Genomic DNA, 27,424 nt, shown 5'->3' with positions numbered 1-27,424 from the left:
CCTTCTGCCTCGACCTCCCAGAGTGCTAAGATTACAGGTGTGAGCTAGGATTATAGACGTGAGCCACTATGGCCAGCCTGTATTTGTCACTTTTATACTGCTTTGGAAAACAAAAGAAATTGTAACACCGTAATCAATCTTTAATAGAGTTTCATTCACATTTTGAATGTGATATTAGCAGAGCTCAGTCAATGCTTCTATAAGTAAGACCTTATCCCCCCCCTTTTTTCGAGTTTTTATCTGAGAATTACTAATTCACATAGAAAAGAAACACCCCACTTTGTTGAACTTCTCATCATTGACTTTTTTTAGCTCCCAGGAGAATGTGTTATGTTTTCATATCTGAGATAATCTACAAAAGTTTTAAAAGTTGAGATTTAAAGATAGGGTATTTGAGATAATTGGTTAGTTTTTCTCGTAGCAAGAAGTATGTGAACTTTGGAAAAATACAAATTTAAAGTATTACATATACTAAATATTTAAAATAAGTATTACACTGTAGTGAGCTTTTAACACCAGCTGTAAAAACAAAAAAGTGTAGAAGAAAGTAGATGGTGACAGATCAGAATGGATAATAAAGAGCTTCTAATAGCTGCGAATTATGTGGCAAATTGTGGTTATCTTTAAATGATTAATGTTATATAAATGACTCCTTAATATGTGTGGTTTTCTGTATAGACATAGCCTGAAAATGCCTGCATAGATATAAATAATTTTGTAAAGTAATAAACCAGAGGCACTCTTGAAAGAGTTAAGTTTTAGAACTATCGATTTTTTTTTTTAAATCATTTCAGAGAAGCTAACATTTAAAAATTAAAACCTTGGGACTTTAGTTAAAAATGTATTCTTTCTTGGGTGGCGCCTGTGGCTCAGTGAGTAGGGCGCCGGCCCCATATGCCGAGGGTGGTGGGTTCAAACCCAGCCCTGGCCAAACTGCAACAAAAAAATAGCTGGGTGCTGTGGCGGGCGCCTGTAGTCCCAGCTACTCGGGAGGCTGAGGCAAGAGAATCGCTTAAGCCCAGGAGCTGGGGTTGCTTTGAGCTGTGTGATGCCACGGCATTCTACCAAGGGCCATAAAATGAGACTCTGTCTCTACAAAAAAAAAAAAAAACAACAAAGTATTCTTTCTTATGTGTGAAGAGAAAAAGTCTTTGTAAATACATAGGTGGATTTATATGTGATTACTTGTGAATATGCAATAAAAGTTAACCTCTAGCCTGAAATTTATTTTCCACTCCAGTAAAACAATATATTTGGAGTTTTTGTTTCCAGAAACTTAAGCTAAAATATGACATAGTTTAGTTTTAGGAGGCATAATAAATGTGTGGTCATGAACAAGTCTAAAAACTTGTTACTTTAACCTGGCAAACATGGATAGGATATAATGAAATGGGATGGTGGACCAAACTCTTTTTTTCATCCCAGAACGTATTAATTTTCTATCAGGCAACTAAGAACTTGGAGGTTCTTATATCTCATTATAATATGGTGGGCTGCTAACGTTCTTTAAAGAGTAGGGAGAGAATAGCATTTGTGACTAGTTTCTTTACTTTGTGCACCTCCGTGCAAAGCATACTGGGAGAATGTAAAGTATAGATTAGATTACCTCTGATCATTCTTTGATGAAATCTGTGTTTTGTTAGGGGTAGATTCAGCTGAATAATAGCTGAATAATGAGAATCACTAGTATGTCTTAAAATTAAAACTTAGAACTCACAACCCTAAAAAAACATCTTTTGGCTCTTTTTGTATGTTGGGAACATTTATAATTATATATTTAATATTTTAAAAAGAAGTAGTTCCTCAGACATTCAGAGTCAAATTGTAGTTTTGATAGGTCTCCTTTACTGACTGTCTAAAGGAGGTTGCTGTCTTTAGTTCTGCCTCAGGCATACCTGAGGTGTTTGGGGGAGAACTGGTGAATTCTGTTATAGTAAAAGGTAGGTTCAATAAACCACATCTCATATCTTAGTAATTGTGTAAAGTTAAAGCCTGCAATTCAAGAGTAAATATTTAATAGTGCCTATAAAATGACAAGTGTTTTTAAAAGATAATTTTAGAAAGCCGGGCGTTGTGGCAGGCGCCTGTAGTCCCAGCTACTTGGGAGGCTGAGGCAAGAGAATCTCTTAAAGCCCAAGAGTTGGAGGTTGCTGTGAGCTGTGACGTCACAGCACTCTACTGAGGGTGACAAAGTGAAACTCTGTCTCAAAAAAAAAAAAAAAATAATTTTAGAGGTAAACTTTTCAAGTCTAGCTTGGTGTATAGTGATGTAGTTATGTATTTTTTTACCCATTCTTCTCTTTCACGATTGTATCACGTCTGCTGCTCGTGGGAACTTTTGCATCCACTGTTTTTCTTTTCCTACCCCATTTTTTTTCACTACAGGCAGTTTTTCAGGAACCCCAGGCAGTGTAAAATCATCTTCTGGAAGTTCAGTGCAGTCTCCCCAGGATTTCTTGAGCTTTACAGACTCAGATCTGCGTAATGACAGTTATGCTCACTCCCAGCAGTCATCATCAACCAAAGATGTACATAAAGGAGAGTCTGGAAGCCAGGAAGGTGGGGTAAATAGTTTTAGTTCCTTAATTGGTCTCCCTTCGACCTCAGCTGTTACTTCACAGCCTAAAAGCTTTGAAAGTTCACCTGGAGATTTGGGTAATTCCAGCCTTCCTACAGCAGGATATAAGCGGGCTCAAACTTCTGGCATAGAAGAAGAAACTGTAAAGGAAAAGAAAAGGAAAGGAAATAAACAAAGTAAGCATGGGCCTGGTAGACCCAAAGGAAACAAAAGTCAAGAGAATGTTTCTCATCTCTCAGTTTCTTCTGCTTCACCAACATCATCTGTAGCATCAGCTGCAGGAAGCGTAACAAGCTCTAGTCTTCAGAAATCTCCTACATTACTCAGGAATGGAAGTTTACAAAGTCTTAGTGTTGGCTCATCTCCAGTTGGTTCAGGTAGGGATTTGCCTATTATTTTTGTCTCTTACTTCCACCACCACCCTTCTCCCCCCAACCCAAGTTTTATTTTATTATGATACTACTTTGTATTACTAAGTGACATTTAATTAAGGTGACATTTCTTAACTTTCCTGTTTCTTAATGAAAATAAAGATGTCTTACGATCTCAGAAAGACAATTTGGTGTTTGGGAAAGATGTTTGGAAATGATTTTTAACTAAATGTAGGATCAAAAGTCTATGGCTGGTCATTACTTATGAAACACCTAGAATTTGTTTCCTATTTTTGTTTCGCATGCATAGTATTTTTAAACAACCCAGAATTCACATTTAAGATGTGAGAAGTCACACACTTTGTTTTTGGTTGGTGTAGGGTTTGGGTTTTTATTTTTTATTTTTTTGAGACAAAGTCTCATCATGTTACCCTCAATAGACTGCTGTGGCGTCACAACTCACAGCAACCTCCAACTCTTGGGCTTAAGTGAGTCTCTTGCCAGTCTCCCAAGTAGCTGGGACTACAGGCGCCTGCCATAATACCTGGCTACTTTTTGTTGCAGTTGTCATTGTTGTTTAGCTGGCCCGGGCCACTTTTGAACCCAGTAGCCTTGGTGTATGTGGCTGGCTCTGTTACTGCTGTGCTACTGGCGCCGAGCTTTTTGTTTTGTTTTTTTGAGCTCCCTTTCTCTATACTTCATTTTTAATACAGTTCCTCATACAAATATTACTTGAATTACTCTATCTGGAACATTTTTCAATTAGTGACAATGATTTAAATATGTGGAATTTAGCAATCACATTTTATTTCAGAAGATACCTGAAATGATTTAATTTTGTTTTAAAGTATGTTTAGTGATTTTACCATTGCTTGGTGATTTCTCTGAAATTTTTTCTGAGGTAGGGTCCTACTCTGTTACCCAGGTTGCTAGAATGCAGTGGTGTCATCATAGCTAACTGTAGCTGCCCAACTCCTCAATCCTCAACCGATCCTCCTGCCTCAGTCTCCCAAGCCAGCTGGGACTATTGGTGTGCACCACCATGCCCAGTAAATTTTTTTTTAAACTTTTTGTTGAGATGGAGTCTCACTGTTGTCCAGCTGGTCTTGAACTCTTGGACTCAAGTGATTCTCCTACCTCAGCCTCCCAAAGTGCTAGGATTATAGGTGTCGGCCACCCTACCCAGCTGTCATTGCTTTTATGTTGTTATTCATGCCACTGGGGTGCTTCTATAACCTGCAATTTGTATTATGAATATTATTTTCAATTTTTATAAAGTTCTTGGAAATGCATTTTTTTTTTTAATCGTTGGGGATTCATTGAGGGTACAAGAAACCAGGTTACACTGATTGCATTTGTTAGGTAAAGTCCCTTTTACAATTGTGTCAGGAAATGCATGTTTGTAACACACTCTTAAAAGTGTTGATGTTAAATGACATTTATCTTTTAAATTGCCTTTTTTTTTTTCTTGAAACAGTCTCAAGTTGTCGCTCTGGATAGAGTGCCATGGTGTCACAGCTCACAGCAACCTTAAACTCTTGGGCTTAAGCGATTCTCTTGCCTCAGCCTCCCAAGTAGCTGGGACGACAGGCGCCCACCGCAATGCCCGGCTACTTTTTGTTGCAGTTGTCGTTGTTTTAGCTGGCCTCAGCTGGGTTCCAACCCACCAGCCTTGGTGTATGTGGCCTATGCTCTACCCACTGAGTACAGGCACAGCCCTCTTAAATTGAGTTTTGAATGTTGTTTTTTTTTTTTTTATTAAATTTATTGCCAAGTATTTTGTTCTTTTTGATGATGTACATTTTGAATTTTAGATACATGGTTTTCAATACATGTTAATTGTAAACCTCGCCTCTTTTTTGGTTTTAGTTTTTTTTTTTTTTAAGAGACAGAGTCTCACTTTGTCGCACTCCATAGAGTGCCATGGTGTCACAGCTCACAGCAACCTCCAGCTCTTGGGCTTAGGCGATTCTCTTGCCTCAGCCTCCTGAGTAGTTGGGACTATAGGTGCCCACCACAGTGCCCAGCTATTTTTTTGTTGCAGTTTGGTCAAGGTTGGGTTCGAACCTTGGTATATGGGACCGGCACCCTACTCCCTGAGCCACAGGTGCTGCCTTGGTTTTAGATTTCTGATGGTTGAAACAATGAGACTTTAGCTAAGATAAACTATTATGAATTAATTGTTATCAGTTTTATTAGTTACTGGGGAGAGTAGATATAAAACGTTATGGAACAATAATAAGTACAATGTAATGAAGACTTCATATATTTCATAAATATAGAATATTTGTTTTTTTATAGTTTTTTTTTTTTACAGTATTAACTTTAGTAAACCAAGAGGAGAGAACATATGCAAGGGTCAAGTGTGAGAACTACAACTACCTTTTCTTGTGTGCCACTTTCTATTCATTGCTTCATATTTATTACCTCATTTAACAATAATCACATAAAGTAACACCCCCATTTTATAGTTGGTGGTACTGAGGTTTTGAAAGGTAAAATAATTTGCCCAAGATGACATAGCCAGGGATTTTTTTCTATTTCTGGTGACAAGTTTAAGTGCCTGTGATAGAACTATGTGCTAGACTTTTTTTTTTTTTTTTTTTTTTGTAGAGACAGAGTCTCACTGTACCGCCCTCGGGTAGAGTGCCGTGGCGTCACACGGCTCACAGCAACCTCCAACTCTTGGGCTTACGCGATTCTCTTGCCTCAGCCTCCCAAGCAGCTGGAACCACAGGCGCCCGCCACAACGCCCGGCTATTTTTTTTTTTTTTGTTGCAGTTTGGCCGGGGCTGGGTTTGAACCCGCCACCCTCGGCATATGGGGCTGGTGCCCTACTCACTGAGCCACAGGCGCCGCCCTGTGCTAGACTTCTTTAAGAAAAGAGTGGAGTCCATAGAAGGATTAGATGGTTCTAGAGGATTTATCTGTCTTAGCATATGTGCCTTTTTATTGGGACTCTTCTTTGTGTGCTGTGCCGTCCTGTGTGTTTCCCTGTCCACTAGATGTTGGACACCATCTTGCCATCACCCTGACCTCACTCATAGTGATGATCAAAAATGACTCCAGGCATTGTTAAAATTGTTAAATGTACCCAAGGGGCCAAAATCATCTCAGTTGAGAAGTGCTGTTTTCTTTTCTTTTCTTTTTTTTTTTTTTTTTTTAACATAAAATAGAAACTAATTTTGTTTGGAAGAAGCAGGTACTGATAGGTGGGGGAGCAACTTGGGCAAGAGGCTGGTGGAAAAACACAGAAGGGCACAGGGGAAGAGTTGGAGTCAAAGAGGAAGCACTGACATGTCTCCAGGGCACTTGCCCCTTTGGTCTCCTTCCAACCCTGGGGCCCTGGGCCCTGGTCCCTGCCAGAGAATGGTCTGGCACCCTTTCCCTGCTTCCTGAGCCACCTCAGGCTATTTCCAGGCACAAGATTCTAAGACCAGCCAAGTCCCAGAACATGTCCACAGCAAGGCCACAAGTCACATTCTATCCAATACCTCCAACTGCCTGCCAGGGACTCCTTGAAAAGGGCCCAGCCCTGAGGAGGGCCTGCTGGGCGCTGGCCCACCTTTCTCTGTGGCAAATACATCCTCCCCGCCTAGGTCAAGCCTGGTTTCCTCTCAGTCTGGTCCCCTGGGGAGGGTCTGGGGGCACAATTCCAGCCACAGGCCCGGTCAAGGCCTAGAGCCCAGAGGCAGATCACGTGTAGGGCCTACCAGGGCGGCCCAAACCTGCCTTCATAGGGCTCCTTCCCACAATGCGGCTGGGCACCAAGGGCTGAACCAAAGTGTGCAGGGGCAACACTGGGTATGGGAGGGACAGGCAAGGCAGGGCTCCAACCTCTTGCTGCCTCGGCCTCTTTCTGTCCACGGGAGCAGAAGTGGCAGCAGGTCCTCCAGGCCTGGATGGGGGCATCTCCCCACCGTTGGCAGATGGACAGGCTCAGGTGATTCTTTCAGGGAAGGTCCTCTGGCTCTGCAGATGTATCTCAGCGCTTGTGGTGGTCAGGGCCACAGGAGCCCAAAAGGTGGCAGCCAGCTTGCTCCAGGTTCCAGTCGAACATCTCTAGCACTTTGTGGCACTCCCCCCTTGGCCGCAGACCCAGCCCAAAGAGTTGCTCCACCTTCAGATACTGAGCAGCCCTCTGCACGTTCCAGCCGTGGCTCTGCAAGGCTGCCTGGCACTCCTCTGTGGTCACCCCATGCACCATAGCTGTCTGGATCTTATCTGTGGGTCGCCCAGCCTCTGCCCCATCCCCAGGGCAGCCCCTCTGTAGCAGTCGAGCAGTGGCCCTCAAGGCCAGTGGCCGGGGCCCTGGATTGCTATTGTTGCTGGAGACATTGGCTTTGGGGTCTAAGGCAGCCTGGGGCATTGGTCGGACAGTGGCAGTAGGGGCGGCAGGGGCTTGGGTGCTGGGTGGCGGCAGCAGCAGGGTTGTAGGCACGGGTGCCGGCTCCACGGGGCTCTGGGCCTCCTGCAGGAAGCGCTGGTAATGCTCCAGGTAGGGCAGGCGCTCAGGCAACAGGTAGTAGTGGGTGTTGCTGACCTTCTTGCTGTCCCGAACGATGGGCAGGATGCAGGGCCCAGCCCGTGGGCCAGGTGCCTGTATCACCTGGGGTGTGGCATACTTGGGGTCTGAGGCGAAGCTCTGGGTAGTAGGCATGGTCTTCCCAGGTGAGCTTGAAAGCCGTGGTGGCAGCGGACAGCTGCCAGATGGCACCAGGGGACTGGGGGGCCTTGAGAGGGGACAGGGGCTCCCGAGGAGGCTGTCCAGGCCATCGACATCTCCTCCTTGCCTGAGGTGGCTGGAGACAGCTTAGCGTGTGGGCGTGTGGGCCGAGGGGGGATAGGTACCTGGGGAGGCACCTGGGACTTGTCATCGCCAGCGGGGCCTGGTGAGGAGGCCAGTGGGCCAGCTGGGACTTGCAGCTGGCGCACGCACTCCTGCTGCAGGGCCTGGAAAACCTCTGTGGTCTGAGCAGAGCTGGGTGGCTTACTTCCTCCCTGAGTGGGGAGGAACAGGTTGTCCTCCAGGGGAGGGGGCAGCCGTGCCTGCTCAAGCACAAAGGCGTAATTGGTCTCGCCTTGGCAGAGCCCAGCAGAGATCCCTGCACCCACTAGGGTGCTGTTGATGGAGCAGACTTTGAAGTCATCCTCATCCTGAGCCACATCATTGTAGGCAGGGGGTGGGGGCAGTGGGTGTGCGTCCCAATCCACCACAGGCGTGGGGTGCAGGGGTCGAGGCAGTGCCCGTGTGGGACTCTGTGGAGGGGTATTGTCCAGCAAGGAGCAGGTGTCCATGGCCAGCTGTGCCAGGGAGGGTGCACAGGGCCGTGGAGCTGGGACCACAGGCTCTTCACCGAAGTCAATGAGGGTGACCTCAGCCCCACTGCTGCGGCCTGACTTGGTGCCTGGCACTCGGGCTGAGGGCTTCACTAGCCACAGCCCTTGGGGCAGGCCTGGCTTCCGCAGGCCCAGCCTCTTAAAGTCGCTGGACAGGGAGTCTTGGTCCTCACTCACAGGGTCATAGGTTGGTTTTTTCACCCTTCCCAGATGCTGAGTGGGTTGGGAGGTGCTCAGTTCCACTCTTAGCAGGTCAGGAGGGTCCATGGGGTTTCCCAGATATAGCCGGCTGTTGTGGCCTCCTGCCTCTCACCTCCCACCTCCTAAATGGCTCCAGGGACCCAGGGCAGGCAGTGTGGTCCAAGTCAGGGCTGGTGGCCCGCAGGAGCCCAGCCAGCCCAAGCAGTGGCAGTGACGGTGCGAGAAGTACTGTTTTCGAGTAGGAAAAATAAGTTGTAGTGAGAAAGAGGTTCATTAAAAAGTTTTAAATACATTGCACATTTGAATATACATTTTTTATTTGTTTCCTTTGAGACCTGAAGGGCTTACCCCTCTTGTCACAAAAAAGTAAGTTTGACAGATTTACTCAGAAAAAATTGAGTTCCTGATCATTTTTAGGAAGAGGTATAGTAATCAGCTGAGTACCTTACTGAAAAGATTAAGCCTAAATTTGCCTTTGTGTAGAGAGGTCTTGACTGATTTCCTATAGTTTTGCAGCATAGTGTGAGGATTTCTGAATTTCAGAAATTATATTTGTATAGTTATTTCAAATATACATCTTCAAATTAATAAAGTTAAAATATTGATTTATATCATTGAAGAAGTTTTCTTACCTGTTACAGATTTGTGGGAAATTTTTTGGTATGGGAAATCCATGCTCTTTACAAGATGCCTACTTTTAGAGGGTAGTGTTCGTCGTATAATATAGGGCTGAAAAAATTGGATTTTTTTTTTCTTTTTACCTTGCCATTATGTAAACATAGTAATTTAGGGGGACATTATCATAAGTATTATTTCACACAAAAAATGACTTAACAAATTTAGCTTGATAAGAATTTCTTTTTTTTTTTTGGGTGACTGCATCTCTGGTGGTGACCCATCACAGTTTTCTTCTTCTTTTTTTTTTACATATACCTGTATTTATTAGGTTTCCATTTTTTTTGCCTTCACAAAATTAAAAAGGCTTAAAATTTAATAACAATAACAACATTTCAGATAAGGACTAGAAACAAAAACCTCATAAAGAATGAATGAACATAAATACAATCAGAAAAAGAATCACATAATTGCTACATCGAAATAATAAGCAATAACAATAATAATGATAATCATAATGATGCAAAGAAAGTAACATTTATGTTGTCAAATAAGAGTATGTCTATTATAGAATGCTTTGACTCTGAGATTCAGTATTGACTCTGAGATTCAGTATGGAGTCACCAGTTAACTTCTTCTTTTTCTTCTTTTTTTTTTTTTTTTTTGTAGAGACAGAGTCTCACTTTACTGCCCTCGGTAGAGTGCCGTGGCGTCACACGGCTCACAGCAACCTCCAGCTCTTGGGCTTACGTGATTCTCTTGCCTCAGCCTCCAGAGCAGCTGGGACCACAGGCGCCCGCCACAACACCCGGCTATTTTTTTTTTTTGTTGCAGTTTGGCCGGGGCTGGGTTTGAACCCACCACCCTCGGTATATGGGGCCGGCGCCCTACTCACTGAGCCACAGGCGCCGCCCGGACTTCTTATTTTTTTTTTTTTTAAGTCTCAAAAAATAGACAACTAATATTTATAAATAAAAGTAAAAGAAAATTTCAAAAAACAGACCATGATAGACAATAGAAAAAGAATACTTCAAAATCATTCTACTTGATCTGAGTACACCTGATATTAAAATTGGAGAAAATATGTTATTATAAAGGGGAAATTATAAACATATGTCACTTATAAATGAGGATGCAGTATCCTAAACAACATATTAACAAGTTGAATTAAAAATTAATGTTTAGCTCAAGGAGTAGGGTGCTGGCCCCATGTGCCAGGGATGGTGGTTTCAAACCCGGCCCCAGCCAAAAATAACTGCGGAAAAAAATAACAATAATGTTTAATTAATTTTATAAATTTTTGCTAAAAATCACTCTGAAGATTTTATGTGTCTTGTTAAAGCTATAATTATGGAGTAACATTACTCAAATCTTTTTGAGATAGTATGTTCTTTAATTATACACATTTTAATAACAGTTTTATGACTAGATCAGAGCATTTTCTTATTGATAAACTTAATAGTAAAAAGCTTATCTTTATCTAGAAGAATCTTGCCTAAGTGCTGTGAATATTTAGGGATTATGCCTTCTTAGCCATGGAAAGTTAAGAATTGCTAGTTGTTGATGAACACTTAGGATGTGCCATACGTACATTGTGTTAAGCACTTAAAAAGCATTAACTGTTATCACTCATTATCAGAAACTGAGACAGAAAATTCCCAAAGCTATTAACTGGTAGATGTATACGTTTTGCCTGAGCTCTTTTAAATTATTTTTTTATATTTAATTTAATCTCATATTTTATATTTTTTTGGAGACAGAGTCTTACTCTGTTGCCCAGGCTAGAGTCCTATGGTGTCAACCTATCTCATAGTAGCTTCAAACTCCTTGGCTCAAGCAGTCCTCTTGCTGCATTTCCCAAGTAGCTGGGGCTACAGGTGCCTGCTACACTGCCTGACTAATTTTTCTTTCTTATTTGTTTTCTTCCTCTTCTTTTTTTTTTTTTCTTTTTTTCTTTTTTAGTGGAAACGATGTCTCGCTCTTGGTCAGGCTGGTCTTGAACTTCTGAGCTCAAAGGATCCTCCCACTTCAGTCTCTCAGAGTGCTGGGATTACAGGCATTGAGTCACCTCACCCAGCCTGAGCTATTTAATTATAAAACTCAACCGTTGTGGCCGGACACAGTGGCTCACGCCTGTAATCCTAGCACTTGGGTGGCTGAGGCGGGCGGATTGCCTGAGCTCACAGGTTCGAGACCAGCTTGAGCCAGAGTGAGACCTCATCTCTAAAAATAGCTGGGCGTTGTGGTGGGTGCCTGGTGTCCCAGCTATTTGGGAGGCTGAGGAAAGAGAATCGCTTGAGGCCAAGAGTTTGAGTTTGATGTGAACTATGACATCATAGCACTCTACCGAGGATGACAAAGCGAGACTCTGTCTCAAAAACAAACAAATAAACAAAAAAAAAGAACAGTTGTTTGCTGTTGAGACTGTAAAGCCATTCTAGTATAATGTTCTAGTTCTAATGTTCTAGTCATACATAAGCAAAGGGGTCCATGAGCAAATTTGAGACAGTAACTGTCAACAATAGCATTTCCTACTGATATCAAAAAGTTAATTTTTCCTTTGGGTTAATTTTAAATTCAGAAATCATTTAGTAATTGTAAATGCCAAGAACTTAAAATGCAGTTGTTCCTTGGTTCTAGGATCTTCTTAAAGGTGTGGGAGAGGATGCTCAAGGCAGTGATATAAAATGGCATAGTACTTGCATATAACCAGTGTACAATACTTACAGACTTTAAATCATCCTTAAATTACTTTTAATACCAACACAGTGTAAATGCTGTGTGAGTAGTTGTTATACTTGTATAGGGAATGATGACAAGAAAAAAGTCTGTATATGCTCAGCACATACTTTTCTATTCAGGGTTGGTTGAATTCGCAGATATTGAACACCTTGGATACAGAGGGCAACCGTATTGTATATTACGTCATTAATGCTCAATACTAATTTTCTTTAATGATAGGTCAGTAATTTAGTAATGGTGAAGGTGACCTGTGTAAGTGCCCCAGTGGTCATGGTGTTAGACTGTAGTATCCATTATACTGTGTAATAACCAGCTCCTGAGGTTAGGGGCTATATTTGTCAGGTTTACCACTGCATTCCCATGGCCAGCACAGTGCTTTGAACATAATAAATGCTGAACATCCTTTTTAAAAATGAATGGATATTATCAGTAGTCTCTTGGGTGAATATCATGTGGTTAACAGTAACCTGTATGATTTTGTATTTGCTTTCTAAGTGTTTATAGCCAAGCTGCAAAACAAATCATTTTATTTGTAAGGTTTTTCTTTTTTTTTTTTTGTAGAGACAGAGTCTCACTTTATGGCCCTCGGTAGAGTGCCATGGCATCACACAGCTCACAGCAACCTCCGACTCCTGGGCTTAGGCGACTCTCCTGCCTCAGCCTCCCGAGTAGCTGGGACTACAGGCGCCCGCCACAACGCCCAGCTATTTTTTGGTTGCAGTTCAGCCGGGGCTGGGTTTGAACCCGTCACCCTCGGTATATGGGGCCGGCGCCTTACCGACTGAGCCACAGGCGCCGCCCTATTCGTAAGGTTTTTCATGTAGTATTACAAGTATTACATGCCAGTTTAGGATAAGAAATATTATTGTTAGAAAAGACCATGGAGAGATTGACTTGTATTTTGAAGAAGGCAGAACAAGAAGGCCAATAATGTGAGAGAAGAAAGTAAAGGTGTATTTGGGGGATAAGCCTAATAGAAAGTAAAAGCTTGTGTTTGTGGCATGGTGGAGGTAATGTTGACAGGGTAGGGCACATTCATGGAGAGATGGATGCCAGGGTGAAGATCTCAAACAAATAGGCTAATAGTCTTTCTTGTAGAATAAGCATCTGGACTTAAGTGTGGCAAGTTACTATTACTGAATAATTTCATTAATGGTGTGGGTGCAGTGGCTCACAGCTGTAATCCTAGCACTTTGGGAGGCTGAGGCGAGAGGATCACATGAAGTCAGGAGTTTGAGACCAGCCTGTGCAATAGTGAGACACCATCTCTACAATAAATAGAAATTATATGGGCATGCTGGCATGTGCTTGTAGTACCAGCTGCTTAGAAGGCTGAGGCAGGAAGATGGCTTGAGCAGAAGAGTTTGAGGTTGCAATGAGCTGTGCCTGAGCTGCTCTGTAGCCCAGGCAACAGACTGAGACCCTTTCTCCAGAAAGAAAAAAAAAATTAAATTAAAAAAAAAAAAAAGGATTTTATTAATGAAAAGAAAAAGATCCTTCATCCTTTAGCGTATAGTAATGGCAATATCTTATATTTGAGTATATCTAACAGTATTTAAAGAGGTATTTATTTACTATCTCATTTGATCCTTGAGACAGCCTTGTGAAATAGGGAGACAATTGCCATTGTTACTATTTCTCCTATTTTACCACAACTAGGACATAAAAGCAGAAGAATCAGGCTCTAAAGACATGATTCTCTCTTGAAATTCTTAGCTAAAAGCATCAGTTTTAACAATAATCAAACTCTTCTTATGACATGTTAAAATTGTAGCATAATATATTTAGTCCAGGAGCCCTCCATCAAGTCAGACTAGAAACTCAGAAAATTACCTGTAAACTCCTTGTTTCATCAAGCATTTGGATTATAAAAGTTTTATTATAAAATCGTAGTACATCCTGATAAATGTCTTACTATTTTACAGTGACCTAAACAAAATAGAAAGTTAGTGTATTGTTTGAGTGATTGCTAAGAGTTGTTAGTTTGGGACTTACAGATTGTGTTGCTTTTGATTGAATTCTTTTCTATGTATAAACTTTTGGGATCTGAAGTTAGGTACTAGGCCTTTTGAAACATTGAAAATTCGTACAGTGTTTGGAAGAGGTGACATGCTTTGCCTGTCCTTTCCTCCTTCCTATTTATTTTCACCACATTGTAAAAACTTTATGATTTACTGAAGTGATAATTGACAGTATTTTTTTCATTATAAAAATCATCTTGTTATTTTCTCTGAGAAAAATCATGTATTAAGTGACAAGGGGTTGGTGGTATAGCATTATTAGCTTCCTTTCTAGGGACATAGTATGTCACTTCAAAGTGCAGGTAGAGTATCCTTTATTCAAAATGGTTTCAGATTTGTTTTTGGATTTTAGAGTATTTGTATTCTATATACTTACCTGTTAAGTATCCATAAGTTAAAGATCCAAAATCCAAAATGCTCCATTGAGCATTTCCTTTAAGTATCATGTCAGGTCTCCAAAGGCCTTGGATTTGAGGCCGGGCATGGTGGCTCACACTTGTAATCCTAGCACTCTGGGAGGCTGAGGCAGTTGGATTGCTTGAGATTAGGTGTTTAGACCAGTCTGAGCAAGAGCAAGACCCCATCTCTACTAAAAATAGAAAAACTAGCTGGGCATCATGGTACATGCCTGTAGCCCCAGTTACTTGGGAGGCTGAGGCAGGAAGATTGCTTAAGCCCAGGAGTTTGAATTTGCTGTGAGTTAATTTGATGCCACAACACTCTTCCCAGTGCAACAGAGAGTAAGACTCTGCTTGAAAAAAAAAAAAAAAGAGTTTGGATTTTGGGATTAGGGCTACCTAACTTGTATGTAATTCCTCAGTTTTTAAAAAAATCTAAGTCTCTAGTTTTTTTAATACATTGTTTCCATACCTTCCTAAGAAGATACTTGAAATCCATTCAGTGCTGCAGTTCTTTAGGTGGTAATAAATGCCATAAGAAGATATTTTTGGAAAGGCACTCCTTTGGTTGTGATAGCTTTCATAGAGACAGGTTCTTAATATGAATAGATAACTTCAAAAGAAGATTTTGGTCTTTACTGAAATATGAAGGTTATGAAATTTTACCTTGAGCGCTTATAAGCTATCAAAGAATTTTAGCAAACATATCCCTATTTCTATCCTATTGGTTTAAATTAGTAAAGTGAAAAATGTTTTCCTGGTAAAATATTTTCATTAGAAATAGACAGTGGGTCTATAAACAAATAAGGGAAACATAAAAATGTGAATAATTAGTCCAGTAAACTCTAAACAGTGCAGTTACTAATTAGGTGTTTTAGTAACACCTAATGGAATAGGGGCACTTAGTGAGTATGATTCAAATTTACCTTAGTAACTCAAGATCATGAATTTCATATATATTGGTCATAAATGAAAATTATCCAAAATGTTACATATTGTTGTGACCAAGATAATATCCTAACATTACTTTTCTTAGAAAATACTCTGATTTTTATTTTTGTCTGTGATGATTTAAGTATTTGCTGCTCCTATGTTGGGCAGTTTTTTCTGCAAAAGTGGTAGATCAAAAGCTAGAATAGCCATATTCCAATTTTTTCCCCATTGAAAAAAGTCTTTTCTACTTTTATGAGTGTCCTTGATTATTTTCAGCACCATTCCAAGCAGCTACCATTTCTCTGTAATGTACTGTTAGTCTCTTCAGTAATCTCGATCTCCCCCTATAAATCTCATTTGTATTAGATTTATAATTAGGCTTGAGGTGAAAAACCCCAATTATGTCTCATTGTCAAGTGTTACCTGGGAAGGACTCCTACCAAAGCTGCCATTGTCTCTAGGTGATTCTTTCTGAAGTGGACTTAAACGATTGAATTTTTTTTTTTATTAGCAAGTTTTGCTTTGTTTGTTTTTTTAAACATTAACAGTGGTTGCAAGTGAATGCTGGCTTGCTCTATGCTGCTTTGTCTTTCTTCTTAGCTGAAGTTACTCAGGGTGGGCCCAGATTGGACTAGAAATTTGAGGAACATATGTGGGTAAATGTGTGAGTGAGTGATGGTTTCCTGGGATGCTCTGTTATACATATGGTTGTTAGGGGGCCTTGTTTTTGGTTAAATAATATTCAGAGAATTTATCCTTCTTAAAAATTTTTGACTTTAGGATTAGCCAACCAGGTAGTTTGAATCACAGCTTGGTCCTGGGTTACCAATTGTTCTTCCCTTAGAATGCTATATAGAAATTTATTATATGCTGAGCAGCTTTTGTTTTTAGCAGTGTTTTACTGCCTTAGGTCACCCTCAGCTTGTTATTCTCATTTGGGTGGACTAAAAGAGTTAAGAGTAATATCTCATCTTTCTCAACATGAAAGGTACAAGAAAGTGACCCTAGTACAGTGTAATAGGTTTTATACTGTTATGTAAGTCATAGTGGATTTATGCTCACATACAAACTAAATAATCATCATTCTCAAATTGTTTATTTTTAATTGACCACAGTATTCAAATTGTTTTGATAAACTGTCCTCATCTAATGAAATTACCTAAAGTGCATTAGGGTATCATGTTGCTAACCACACTCCCTCTTATTAATGGAGCTATTCTCAGACATTTGTTACACAAATTTGTTTGTGAGCCATTCTGTGTTTTCCTGACCTGTGCACATTTTAGACTGTCGCATTAAGATTTGTGAGAATTCAGGCTGGTGTAGTGGCTCATGCCTATAATCCTAGCTCTTTGAGACCGGCCTGAGCAAGAGTGAGACCCTGTCTCTACTAAAAACAGAAAAAACTAGCCGGTGTCTTGGTGGGTGACTATAGTCCCAGGTAGTCAGGAGTATGAGGCAAGAGGCTCTCTTAAGACCAAGAGTTTCAGGTTGCTGTGAGCTACGACACAACGGCACTCTACCCAGGGCAACAGAGTGAGACTCTGTCTCAAACAAAAAGGCCGTGGGGGTGCGTGGGGGGGAGGGCGGTGCTCATAGCTCGCATGCCACATACACCAAGAGTGGTGGGTTCAAACCCAGCCCCAGCCAGCTAAAAACAACAGTGCAACTGCAACAACAACAATAACAAAAATAGCCAGGTGTTGTGGAGGGCACCTAGAGTCCCAGCTACTTGGGAAGGTAAGGTAAGGGAATTGCTTAAGCCCAAGAGTTTGTGGTTGCTGTGAGCTGTGATGCCATAGCACTCTACCCAGGGCGACAGCTTGAAACTCTGTGACTCTGTCTCAAAAAAAAAAAAAAAAAAAAAAAAAAAAAGATTTGTGAGATTTTCATTATGTTTGGTTCTTCTACCCTTCACATCCTGGATTATTAGCATATAGTTTTTATTGCTGGTGGTCTATTCAGTTAGATTTTTTGGTGAATTTTCTCATTTTTTGGCCTGTTTTCTTTTATTACCTTTGAGTCCCTGGCAGCTTCTTTGCTGATTTCCTTTCACTTCCCTCCCAACAGAAATTTCCATGCAGTATCGGCATGATGGAGCTTGTCCAACAACCAGTAAGTCTGCAAACTGGTTTGGTAACCTGGGCTTTTAAACTTACACTCTAATGCTTTTTCTAGTATATTATGCCACCTCTAAACCTTTACATTTTAATTTTCCAATGCAAATTCTTAATTGAATAGATTTCTTTCTTCTATAAAGACATCTCATGTTCAGGATCTGTATTATAATCAGATGGTGGGCAAATTTTAATTATTGTTGACCTTTTAATTTGGTGCTTTTATTGCAGAATTGTGACTCCTGCTCTTTGATGAAATAATATTTTGGGTATTTTGTTTTCCATTAGTCTTTATGTTAATATAAATTTTCAGGATTTGGGTATTGTCATTAGGTGGCTTTTTTGTTTAGACCTCTGCATACATTGAGAATTTCTTACACTGAAAGTCTAGGAAATGAGAATGTGATAGGATTCTTAGATGACATGTGAAGTTTTTTTCTTTGTAATAAATATTGTTAAATATGCTCTAAAGTGTATTTACCTATATAGAATTGCATCCTATAGAGACTTACTTTTAGCAAGATATTACATAGTTAGACTACTAAATATTTTTTTAAAAGTGATTTAAGATCTATATATATATACATACACATACATATTTACTTACTACTAAGGAAATTAGTCTCCTTATGATAGTATATGTAACATACTATCTCAATTTGGTAGATAACATGTTATCAAATGGAATACAATATTTAGAAATTTATGTACCATGTAAAAACTGAGCCAAGCTTGCAGTTTTAATGATTCAGTGTACGTGGTAGATTTACTGAAATTTTATTAATACTAATTTAGTCTATGCCTGTGAATTTCTTTTGTGTGTTTGAGAATGATCTTAACCTGAAGTCCTTTTTTCCTTACTTAAAAGCGTTCTCAGAGTTGCTGAATGCAATACACAATGGTAAGTTTTATTAGAATCTTCTCTGGTGTTTGATTTATCTCAAAGGTTGCCTTGTATAGAGAATCCTGATTGAAAGCTAGCATGTTCTATTGATTAGATAAATCCAGCACTGCAGTGAGTCAATTGTTTAGCACCTTAGTGAAAAATGTTCATAGATTGCCTACAGCAGGATGATAGGTCAATATAGTTCATCAGTTTGGTTTTTGCCATTTCTTTTTGGGGTAAAATAATAATAGTATTGTTCTAAGTTTCTGAAAGTTTTTATTTTTGTGAAATTTTTCTAGTTCTTTTGAGCTCTCTCTTGCCAGTGCTATTAGTAATTAATACATTAGGAATTCACTGCTTCTAACCACAACTTAGAATGTTAATTTTATTTTTTATGGTTTTTGGTTTATTAACATATAGAATAATTTTATTTTATTTTATTTATTTATTTTTTTTTTTGTAGAGACAGAGTCTCACTTTATGGCCTTCGGTAGAGTGCCATGGCATCACACAGCTCACAGCAACCTCCAACTCCTGGGCTTAAGCGATTCTCTTGCCTCAGCCTCCCGAGTAGCTGGGACTACAGGCGCCCGCCACAACGCCCAGCTATTTTTTGGTTGCAGTTCAGCTGGGGCTGGGCTTGAACCCGCCACCCTAGGTATATGGGGCTGGTGCCTTACCAACTGAGCCACAGGCGCCGCCCTAGAATAATTTTATTATCTTACCCCTGTATTTCATATAGTGAATAAACGAAGGTAAATAAATGGTATCTACTTTGTAACCCAAGTTTTTACAGTGGAGATACATGTTTTGCTGGGTTGAATTCTGAAATCAGAGTTTAAGGCAAATGCTGTCATTTTTCACATTTGCACTGTAGTTGTAATAAAGATCATTCTTGCAAAAATGTTTAAGAGTGTCTTTTGTTTCTCCAAGAACGTTCCTTAATGTTTTATGGATGTTCAGGAACTGGAGTCTAATGTAATCTTGGTTGATTTTCTTTTTCAGTTGTTAACTGATCTAATTCATTTGCTCAAGGCTGTTTATATAATTCCAAGTAGTTTTCTAATATATTTTTCCTTAACATTACAAAATTTTACATTCTTTGCTAATGCAGTTTAATTTGCTTGCATTGTGTTTGGATTTTATTGTCAGATGTTTACAATATTGACAGCTAGCCAGAGACCAGTGGCATAATGAACAGATACAGACACTCTGTTGCTTTGAGGGTGGGGGTGGTCAGGGTGGGAAGTACATTTTATAAGTAATCATTTTACTAAGGGGTATATTTATAACTCTGGCTTCCCTGTGCAACCTGTACCTGCAGAGGCTTAGACAATGAATTTCTTGCTAACTAGGAATTCTTGACCATTAAGCATGTAGATTGGGTAAAAGGAATTGGAAGCATTACTTAGAATAAATCTAAGGTGTTACCATTCTTTGGGAGAAAAATATAGAAGCTTAAGTTTAATATCCTTTTTACTTTATCTTTTTTACTAGGTCTGTTTAGACTTACTCTTTAATTCTTGGAATATTAGAATTCAGAAGTATCCTGTTTGTTTAGAAGAGTTGGTACTTTGAGTTTAAAGAAAGTAGGCATTGGCTGGGCTCAGTGGCTCAGGTCTGTAATCCTTGCACTCTGAGAGGCCAAGATGGGAGGATCCCTAGAGCTCAGGAGTTCAAGATTAGCTTGAGCAAGAGGGAAACCCTGTCTCTACTAAAAGTAGAAAAAATTAGTTGGGCATTGTGGCGGGTGCCTATAGTTCCAGTTATTAGGGAGATTGAGGCAGGAGGTGCACTTGACCCCAGGAGGTGAGGTTGCTGTGAGCTAGGCTAATGCCATGGCACTCTAGCCTGGGGCAACAGAGACTCTCCCCCTCCCCCACAAGAGAAAGTAGACATAATGGGGAGCAATTGTGATAAATCATTCAATGCCACCATTAATCGACAAAGCTCTGGGTTGTGTTAATTAGATGTGACAGTTGTCATGTTACTCTCTGTAAGTGAATAAATTCTCATGGGATTAATATCATAAATATATATTTTTTAAAGTCTTGGTTTTACAGTATTATATTTGAGAAAGAATTCTATGTTAACATAAATGATTATGTTTTCTCAGTCATATACTTAAAAATAAATAATGGATCAATATTTTTAATTGCAAAGACAAAATGTAGGATTGACACCTAGCAAGTGATATTTATTCTTTGGACAATTGAGACAGAATTTCTTGGACTTAGTTGGAAAAATCCATATGGTTTTCTCTGTTTTTCAAGTGTTAGCTTTATTAAAAAAAATGGTAAAACATACATTATCTTTAAATTCAGTAATGTTTAGTGTATTCACATTGTTGTACACTCTCTAGAACTTTTTCTTTTTTTGAGACAAGAGTCTCAAGCTATTGCCCTAGGTAGAGTGCTGTGGCACCACAGCTCACAGCAACCTCAAACTCCTGGGCATAAGCAATTCTCTTGCCTCAGTCTCCCAGTAGCTGGGACTACAGGTGTCCACCACAATGCCTGACTATTTTTTGTTTCAGTTGTCATTGTTGTTTAGGGGACCTGGGCTGGGTTCGAACCCGCTGGCCTCGGTGTATGTGACTGGCTATGCGACTACAGTGCTACGGGCGCCGGGCTAATCTCTAGAAATTTTTCATCTTGCAAAACTGAAGCCATTAAACATCAGTTTCCAATTTCCCCTTCCTGCCACCCACAGTACAATGTTGATTGGAATTGGTGAGAGCACACATCCTCGTCTTGTTCTTTATTTTACAGAGGAAACTTTTCTGTTTTTCACTATTACGATGTTAGCTATGGGTTTTTCATAGACAAAGAAATCTTGTTTTACTTTTTTTTTGTTGTTGTTGGGGATTCATTGAGGGTACAATAATTGTTTTACTTCTATTCAGATTTCTTTTTACTTTTTCTTGTGCCAGTTTTGGTAGTTGTATGTATATCAGAATTTAGCCATTTTGTCTATACTATCTGGTTAGTAGGCACACAATTATAGCATTGTCTTACCTTTTTTATTTTGATGAGGTTGATAGTAATAGCCCCCTTTTTGTTCTTGATTTTAGTAATGTCTGTTACCTCCTCTTCACCCTCTAGCCTCAGCGGTTCTCAATCTGTGGGTTGTGACCCCTTTGTAACAATGAAAATACATGGCGGCATTAGGAAGGTTGAGAACCACTGCTCTAGCTGAAATTTTATCAATTTTGTTAACGTTTTAAAGAACCAACTTTTCTTTTTTTTTTTTTTTTTTTTTTTGTAGAGACAGAGTCTCACTTTACGGCCCTCGGTAGAGTGCTGTGGCCTCACACAGCTCACAGCAACCTCCAACTCCTGGGCTTAAGCGATTCTCTTGCCTCAGCCTCCCGAGTAGCTGGGACTACAGGCGCCTGACACAACGCCCGGCTATTTTTTGGTTGCAGTTTGGCCGGGGCCGGGTTTGAACCCGCCACCCTCGGTATATGGGGCCGGCGCCTTACCGACTGAGCCACAGGCGCCGCCCAAGAACCAACTTTTCATTTTGTTCATTTTCTCTATCATTTTTCTGTTCTCCATTTATCTCTAATGTTTATTATTTCCTTTTTTCTACTTGCTTTGGGTTTAGTTGGCTCTTTTTTTAGTTTCCTAAAATATAAGGTTAGAGTATTGATTCGAGATCTTTTTTCCCTAAAAGTAGACCTTTCTTTACAGCTATACATGTCTTTCTGAGATTATGTCAGTATCTTTTTTTTTTTTTTTTTTGCAGTTTTTGGCCGGGGCTGGGTTTTGAACCCGCCACCTGCGGTATATGGGGCTGGTGCCCTACTCCTTTGAGCCACAGGCACCACCCATCTTTTTTGATTTTTGACTAGTTCTTTTTTTTTTTTTTTTTTGTAGAGACAGAGTTTCACTTTATGGCCCTCGGGTAGAGTGCCGTGGCGTCACACAGCTCACAGCAACCTCCAACTCCTGGGCTTAGGCGATTCTCCTGCCTCAGCCTCCCAAGTAGCTGGGACTACAGGTGCCCGCCATAACGCCCGGCTATTTTTTTGTTGCAGTTTGGCCGGGGCTGGGTTTGAACCCGCCACCCTCGGCATATGGGGCCGGCGCCCTACTCACTGAGCTACAGGCATCGCCCATCGACTAGTTCTTAATTGTCCTCTCACTGCCCTGTGTTTTCTCTTCTTCATCCTACACACACTCCCTTGAAAAATACCTTACTCGTGCCTGTAGCTTTAACTTACATTCATTAGCTTCCCAAGTCTTTGCCTCCAGTTTTAGTCTTTTCTCCTGAGTTCTAGAGTCATATTTCTTTTCTTTTTTTTTTTTTTTTTTTTTGTAGAGACAGAGTCTCACTTTACTGCCCTCAGTAGAGTGCTGTGGCATCACACGGCTCACAGCAACCTCCAGCTCTTGGGCTTACGTGATTCTCCTGCTGCAGCCTCCCGAGCAGCTGGGACTACAGGCGCCCGCCACAACGCCCGGCTATTTTTTTGTTGCAGTTTGGCCAGGGCTGGGCTTGAACCCGCCACCCTCGGCATATGGGGCCGGCGCCCTACTCACTGAGCCACAGGTGCCGCCCTAGAGTCATATTTCTAAAACCCAATAAACTTCATTTCTTATATTCCTACTCTGACCCTGTTTCTCCTCTTCTGTTCTTTTCTCTGTATGTTGCTCAGTCACCTAAACCAGAGTTATACCAGGAAGTTAACTTAAATTCTCTCCCTTCTCACTTTTTGGTCATTTTTAAAAAATATTTTCCTTATTATTCACTACTTTAATTTTTCCTTTGTATTTCCACTCTTCTGCTTGGTTAAATCCTGTGTTGTCATGTGAATTCTTTCAGCAACTTCCTAACCATTCTGTTTTCCAGTTTGTCTTCTAGATGCTACCAGAATTGATGGTTTGTCTAAAATGCAAACCAGACTAGGCCACTATATTACTTAAAGAATTTTTTGGTACTTTTGGGATAAAAATCATATTCTTTGGCTTAGTATATCGAGTTTTTCATAATCTGGTCCTCACACTCTCCTGTCTCAGCTGCTCTTCTCCCCACCTTTATGCTGTACCCATATAAACTACTTGTAATTTTCTCTCCAAAATATATGATTCAGACCTAGTTTGTATCTGTTCTTGTGGACCTCCAATGTTATTTATCTAGTAAAAGTATTATTAAAACTAGTTTTATTTCCTTCAGGGTTTTCTTTTCTTTTTTTTTTTTGACTCTTAAACTCATTTTCTTTTTTTTTTTAATTCTTACACATGGTGTTCTAACACTTTCTTTAATCTATCTCTACTATTCCTCCAGATAATTGCTTTTGTTTTCTGTAATCTGTATCTTAGTCATATTTATCTCACATTTGTGAAATTTAAAAAAACTCTTCTTTTAGACAATTGAGACTCTGGGTTATTTTTCTCATTTGTTTTCTAACATCTGAATATAACAAATGTTTTATATAGAACTTTATAAAATTAAAAGTTGTTACTTCACTGAACATGTTCTGAAAAAAAAAAGTATAAAGACCGAGGAAATGTTATATATTAATAGTCATAGACACTGTGTTAAAACAGTGTCTTGATATGTTGTTTCTTAGAGAGGATCTTAGAACTTAATGGTGGTTGTTTTTTTTGGGGGGGGGTGTGTTTTAAATATTCCATAAAATTTTGAAATTGGTGTTTTTAATCTCAAAACATATTAGTCCCAGTAGGGTAAATTTTATATCATCAAAGATACTTAGAAAACTTAACAAGAAACAACATTGATACTGTCTCAACAAAAAAGAAAACAAAAGTTAAGAGAGATATATACGATATAAAAATCTTTCAGGAACTTTCAGAAACTTTTAAGGCAGTTTAGAAAGGCAAAGTAGTCATTTAAATAGTTTAAAGAACAACATATGGGGGATTAACTTTAGATAGATGGGCCTGAAGTAACGTGCCTTGCATTTCATAAAACTTGGTTATGTGGTGCTTTGGAATTAGGCAGTTTGAGTAACAGAATTTTGATTTCATGATCTTAATAAACTGTAAATGTATATATTACATATTTCAAATTCTTATAATAATGATGAAGCAAGTAATATGTATAGAAAGATCATCGTTGGCTCGGTGCCTGTAGCTTAAGCTGCTAGGGCACCAGCCACATACACTGGAGCTGCCGGGTTCGAATCCAGCCTGGGCTGCCAAACAACAATGACAACCACAAAAAGTAGCCAGGCATTGTGGTGGGCACCTATAGTCTGAGGCAAGAGAATCACTTAAGCCCAAGAGTTTGAAATTGCTGTGAGCTGTGATGCCACGGCCCTGTACCCAGGGCGACAGCTTGAGACTCTGTCTCCAAATAAAAAAAAAAGAAAGATCATCGTTTAGTGTTATAGTTCATTTCAAAACTATCATATCATCTTTCTGGTTTTGATCTTTCTGTCTCAGTGACTATTTTGCTCTAGTGCTTTCTAGGTTATTTATTTATTGGGTTTTCTTTCTCACTAGATATAAATTCATGTAGCTTAGAAGTTGGGTTTTATTCACCTTTATTTTGTCAGTATTTAGGTCATTAATAGGCTTTCCATAAATGTTGAATGGATGAATTGCTGTTAATTGCCACATAATCCTTGAGTAAGTTTCATTTTTTTTTTTTTTTTTGGTAATATCTTTGCTGGGTGTTGGTGTGTGTGTGTTAAAATTTGCATCAGATAGTCTTGTTTATTTAAGCATATTAAACTTGGTTCTTTGCTTTAGTAGTAAAGTTGTTTCATTTGTTTGTCTTGGCCTGTTTTACTTTTAACATATATTTGAAATAGTGGATTAAAGTAGCTAAAAAGCTTAGATCTGTTTTCATAGCAGTATATTACTAATTGATTTCTGTGTCCCATTTATTGTGCTTTTAGATTCTCTTTAATTGTGACACTTAACGGTCTTTCATGCCTATACTCATTAAGTAAATCTCGTTTGATGGAAGAGGTAAAGTGATGTTAACCAGTTATTTTTATATGTCTGCTATAGGATGAGGATAATGATAATCGGTATTAGAGGTGAACATTCTCTCTCAAGAATAAGATCCTCCTCATGTTTTTTAGACTAGTTTGTAGGAAACTGGATCGTTGTTCTTCACAAGTGTGTCCCTTTTTCATTTCAGAGAAGCATTAAGTGGTAGGAATCTAAGAAGAGAGTGAGTAATCCCCAGGCATGTGTAATTGTTGCATAGTCTGTAGCCTGACTGTGTGAGGAGCCGTTCCTGATGGGAAGACTTGTCACTGTGAACGGTGTGCAGTTTGAGAGTCATTGATCTAGATCAGGAGTCCTCTAACTGCGGCCCCGCGGGCCACATGAAGCGGTGTGAATTGTATTTGTTCCCATTTTTTTTTTTACTTCAAAATAAGATATGTGCAGTGTGCATAGGAATTTGTTCATAGTTTTTTGGTTTTTTTTTTTTTTTTAAACTATTGTCTGGCCCTCCAGCTGTCTGAGGGACAGTGAATTGGCCCCGTTTAAAAAGTTTGAGGATACCTGATCTAGATCATTTGGCATCTAATTTCTTTTCAGTTACCACAGACTTTTTCTAAAAATCTTGATGAGTTGGTATGTTTTTGGTGTTTATACAGTAAATTGTGACATTCGAGGATACAGTTTGTTCTAATATACACAAACTATAAATCACTTGATATGTGATAATAAGGGGAAAGGGAACTAGGTCTTGGAGGTAGTAATAAGAGGTTGCAAAGCACATTGGTAGAGGTGCTGAAATGAAACTAGACCAAGGGTGTCCACCTTTCTTTTTTCCCCCTCTGCTGCAAATTGGAAAAAATAGTTTTCTTGGGCTACGTTAAATGCACAAATAGGAATGAAAGGTGATTACCCAAAAAACCTAACGAAACAAAAAAACACCTGTGCATAGTGGGTTTTGTGATACCTGACACCACGATAAGCAGAAAAAGACCTCACAAAATCAGCATGTAGCCCATGCACTGCAGGTTGGACAGACACTCTTGCTCTAGAGCAGTGGTTCTCAACCTGTGGGTCGCGACCCCTTTTTAACAATGAGAATACACTGGGGAATGAGGAAGGTTGAGAACCACTGCTGAGAAAAGTACTTGAAGTAAAGTAAACCCACACCTCAGAATTGGTGTCCTGCATCAGAGAAATGGTGAGGAGGTAAGATGAACTTGAGTAAGATAGAGCACATGATAAAATGGCATGAAGTTATGGGCAGGGTTATGATTAAGCCTGCATAGGAAATAACTTAATATTGTGCAGCCTTGCTAATAAGTGGTATAAGACATATACTATAGGTAAAACAATAGCTTTTCCCATTTACAAACATACAAGCTACTTTTTGGTTTTGGTACTTGAAAGAAAGACTTCAAAGACTCTTAAGAGATAAACACAGTAAGATGCCACCATTTGGTTGGTGAGTAAGGCACAGGGACAAAAAGTGATTTTTAGTATGTATGTCACCTCCTACGTGTATAAAACAAAATGAATTTATAAAGTTCTCATTGAAACTGCAAGAGAGGCCAAACCTAAAAACTTCCTACTGAATGAAGATAGTAGTATAAATGGAAATGAATTCCTCTTTTCTTTGTTTTTTTAGAGAGAGACAGAGTCTCACTTTATCGCCCTCTATAGAGTGCAGTGGCACAGCTTACAGCAACTTCCAGGTCTTGGGCCTAGGTGATTCTCTTGCCTCAGCCTCCGAGTAGCTGGGACTACAGGCACCCGACACAACACCTGGCTATTTTTTGTTGCAGTTTGGCTGGGGCTGGGTTCAAACCCACCACCCTGGGTATATGGGGCTGATGCCCTACCCACTGAGACACAGGCGTTGCCCAATGGAAATGAATTCTAGAGGAATTACTTTTAAATTAAGTGGTAATGCCATTAATAATCTCTGTATTTACAGTGCTAATTATACCTTCATAAATTTACATAGGTCTTTTTTGGGGGGTAGGGGAGATTTTAATGCAATTGATACCCCCACCATAATGCCTTAAGTTTCTCAACTCGTCTGTCATGGTAGTTTTTAAAAACTGGTGATTAAAAATCTAAAAGTGTACCTTTTCTTTAGATAGAGACGACAATTCTTCACTAACAAAGCAGGAATTTAAATTCATAGGTATGTAACAAACTCAAGCATGGTTCTAAATGCAATTGTGTTTGTTACATTAATTCTAATGTAGCTTGGAAACTTTCCAATAGAAAGCAATATTAGGAATCCATAGTCACAAAAAATGATGCCTAA

General features: G+C 39.7%; 1 protein-coding gene and 1 pseudogene across 15 annotated transcripts in view; one reads left to right on the top strand and one right to left on the bottom strand.

Annotated features, from left to right (window-relative positions):
- The window catches only part of MLLT10 (MLLT10 histone lysine methyltransferase DOT1L cofactor), a 203,178-nt gene that overhangs the window by 131,111 nt on the left and 44,643 nt on the right, over positions 1 to 27,424 (top strand). For 10 of the 15 annotated variants that reach the window (XM_053572095.1, XM_053572094.1, XM_053572093.1 and 7 more), the window contains 3 exons: positions 2,386 to 2,955; positions 17,270 to 17,314; positions 18,185 to 18,217. In XM_053572095.1, the coding sequence (XP_053428070.1) occupies positions 2,386 to 2,955; positions 17,270 to 17,314; positions 18,185 to 18,217 (648 nt within the window). The remainder of the gene's footprint in view (positions 1 to 2,385; positions 2,956 to 17,269; positions 17,315 to 18,184; positions 18,218 to 27,424) is intronic. The other 5 variants (XM_053572106.1, XM_053572105.1, XM_053572099.1 and 2 more) reach the window with 4 other exon arrangements.
- LOC128572275 (activated CDC42 kinase 1-like) lies at positions 6,159 to 8,637 on the bottom strand (annotated as a pseudogene).

This window comes from Nycticebus coucang, chromosome 20, assembly GCF_027406575.1.
Source record: "Nycticebus coucang isolate mNycCou1 chromosome 20, mNycCou1.pri, whole genome shotgun sequence".
In the NCBI taxonomy this organism is placed as follows: domain Eukaryota; kingdom Metazoa; phylum Chordata; class Mammalia; order Primates; family Lorisidae; genus Nycticebus; species Nycticebus coucang.
Note: the sequence above shows the minus strand (reverse complement) of the source record. Positions and strands in the feature narration are given on the sequence as shown.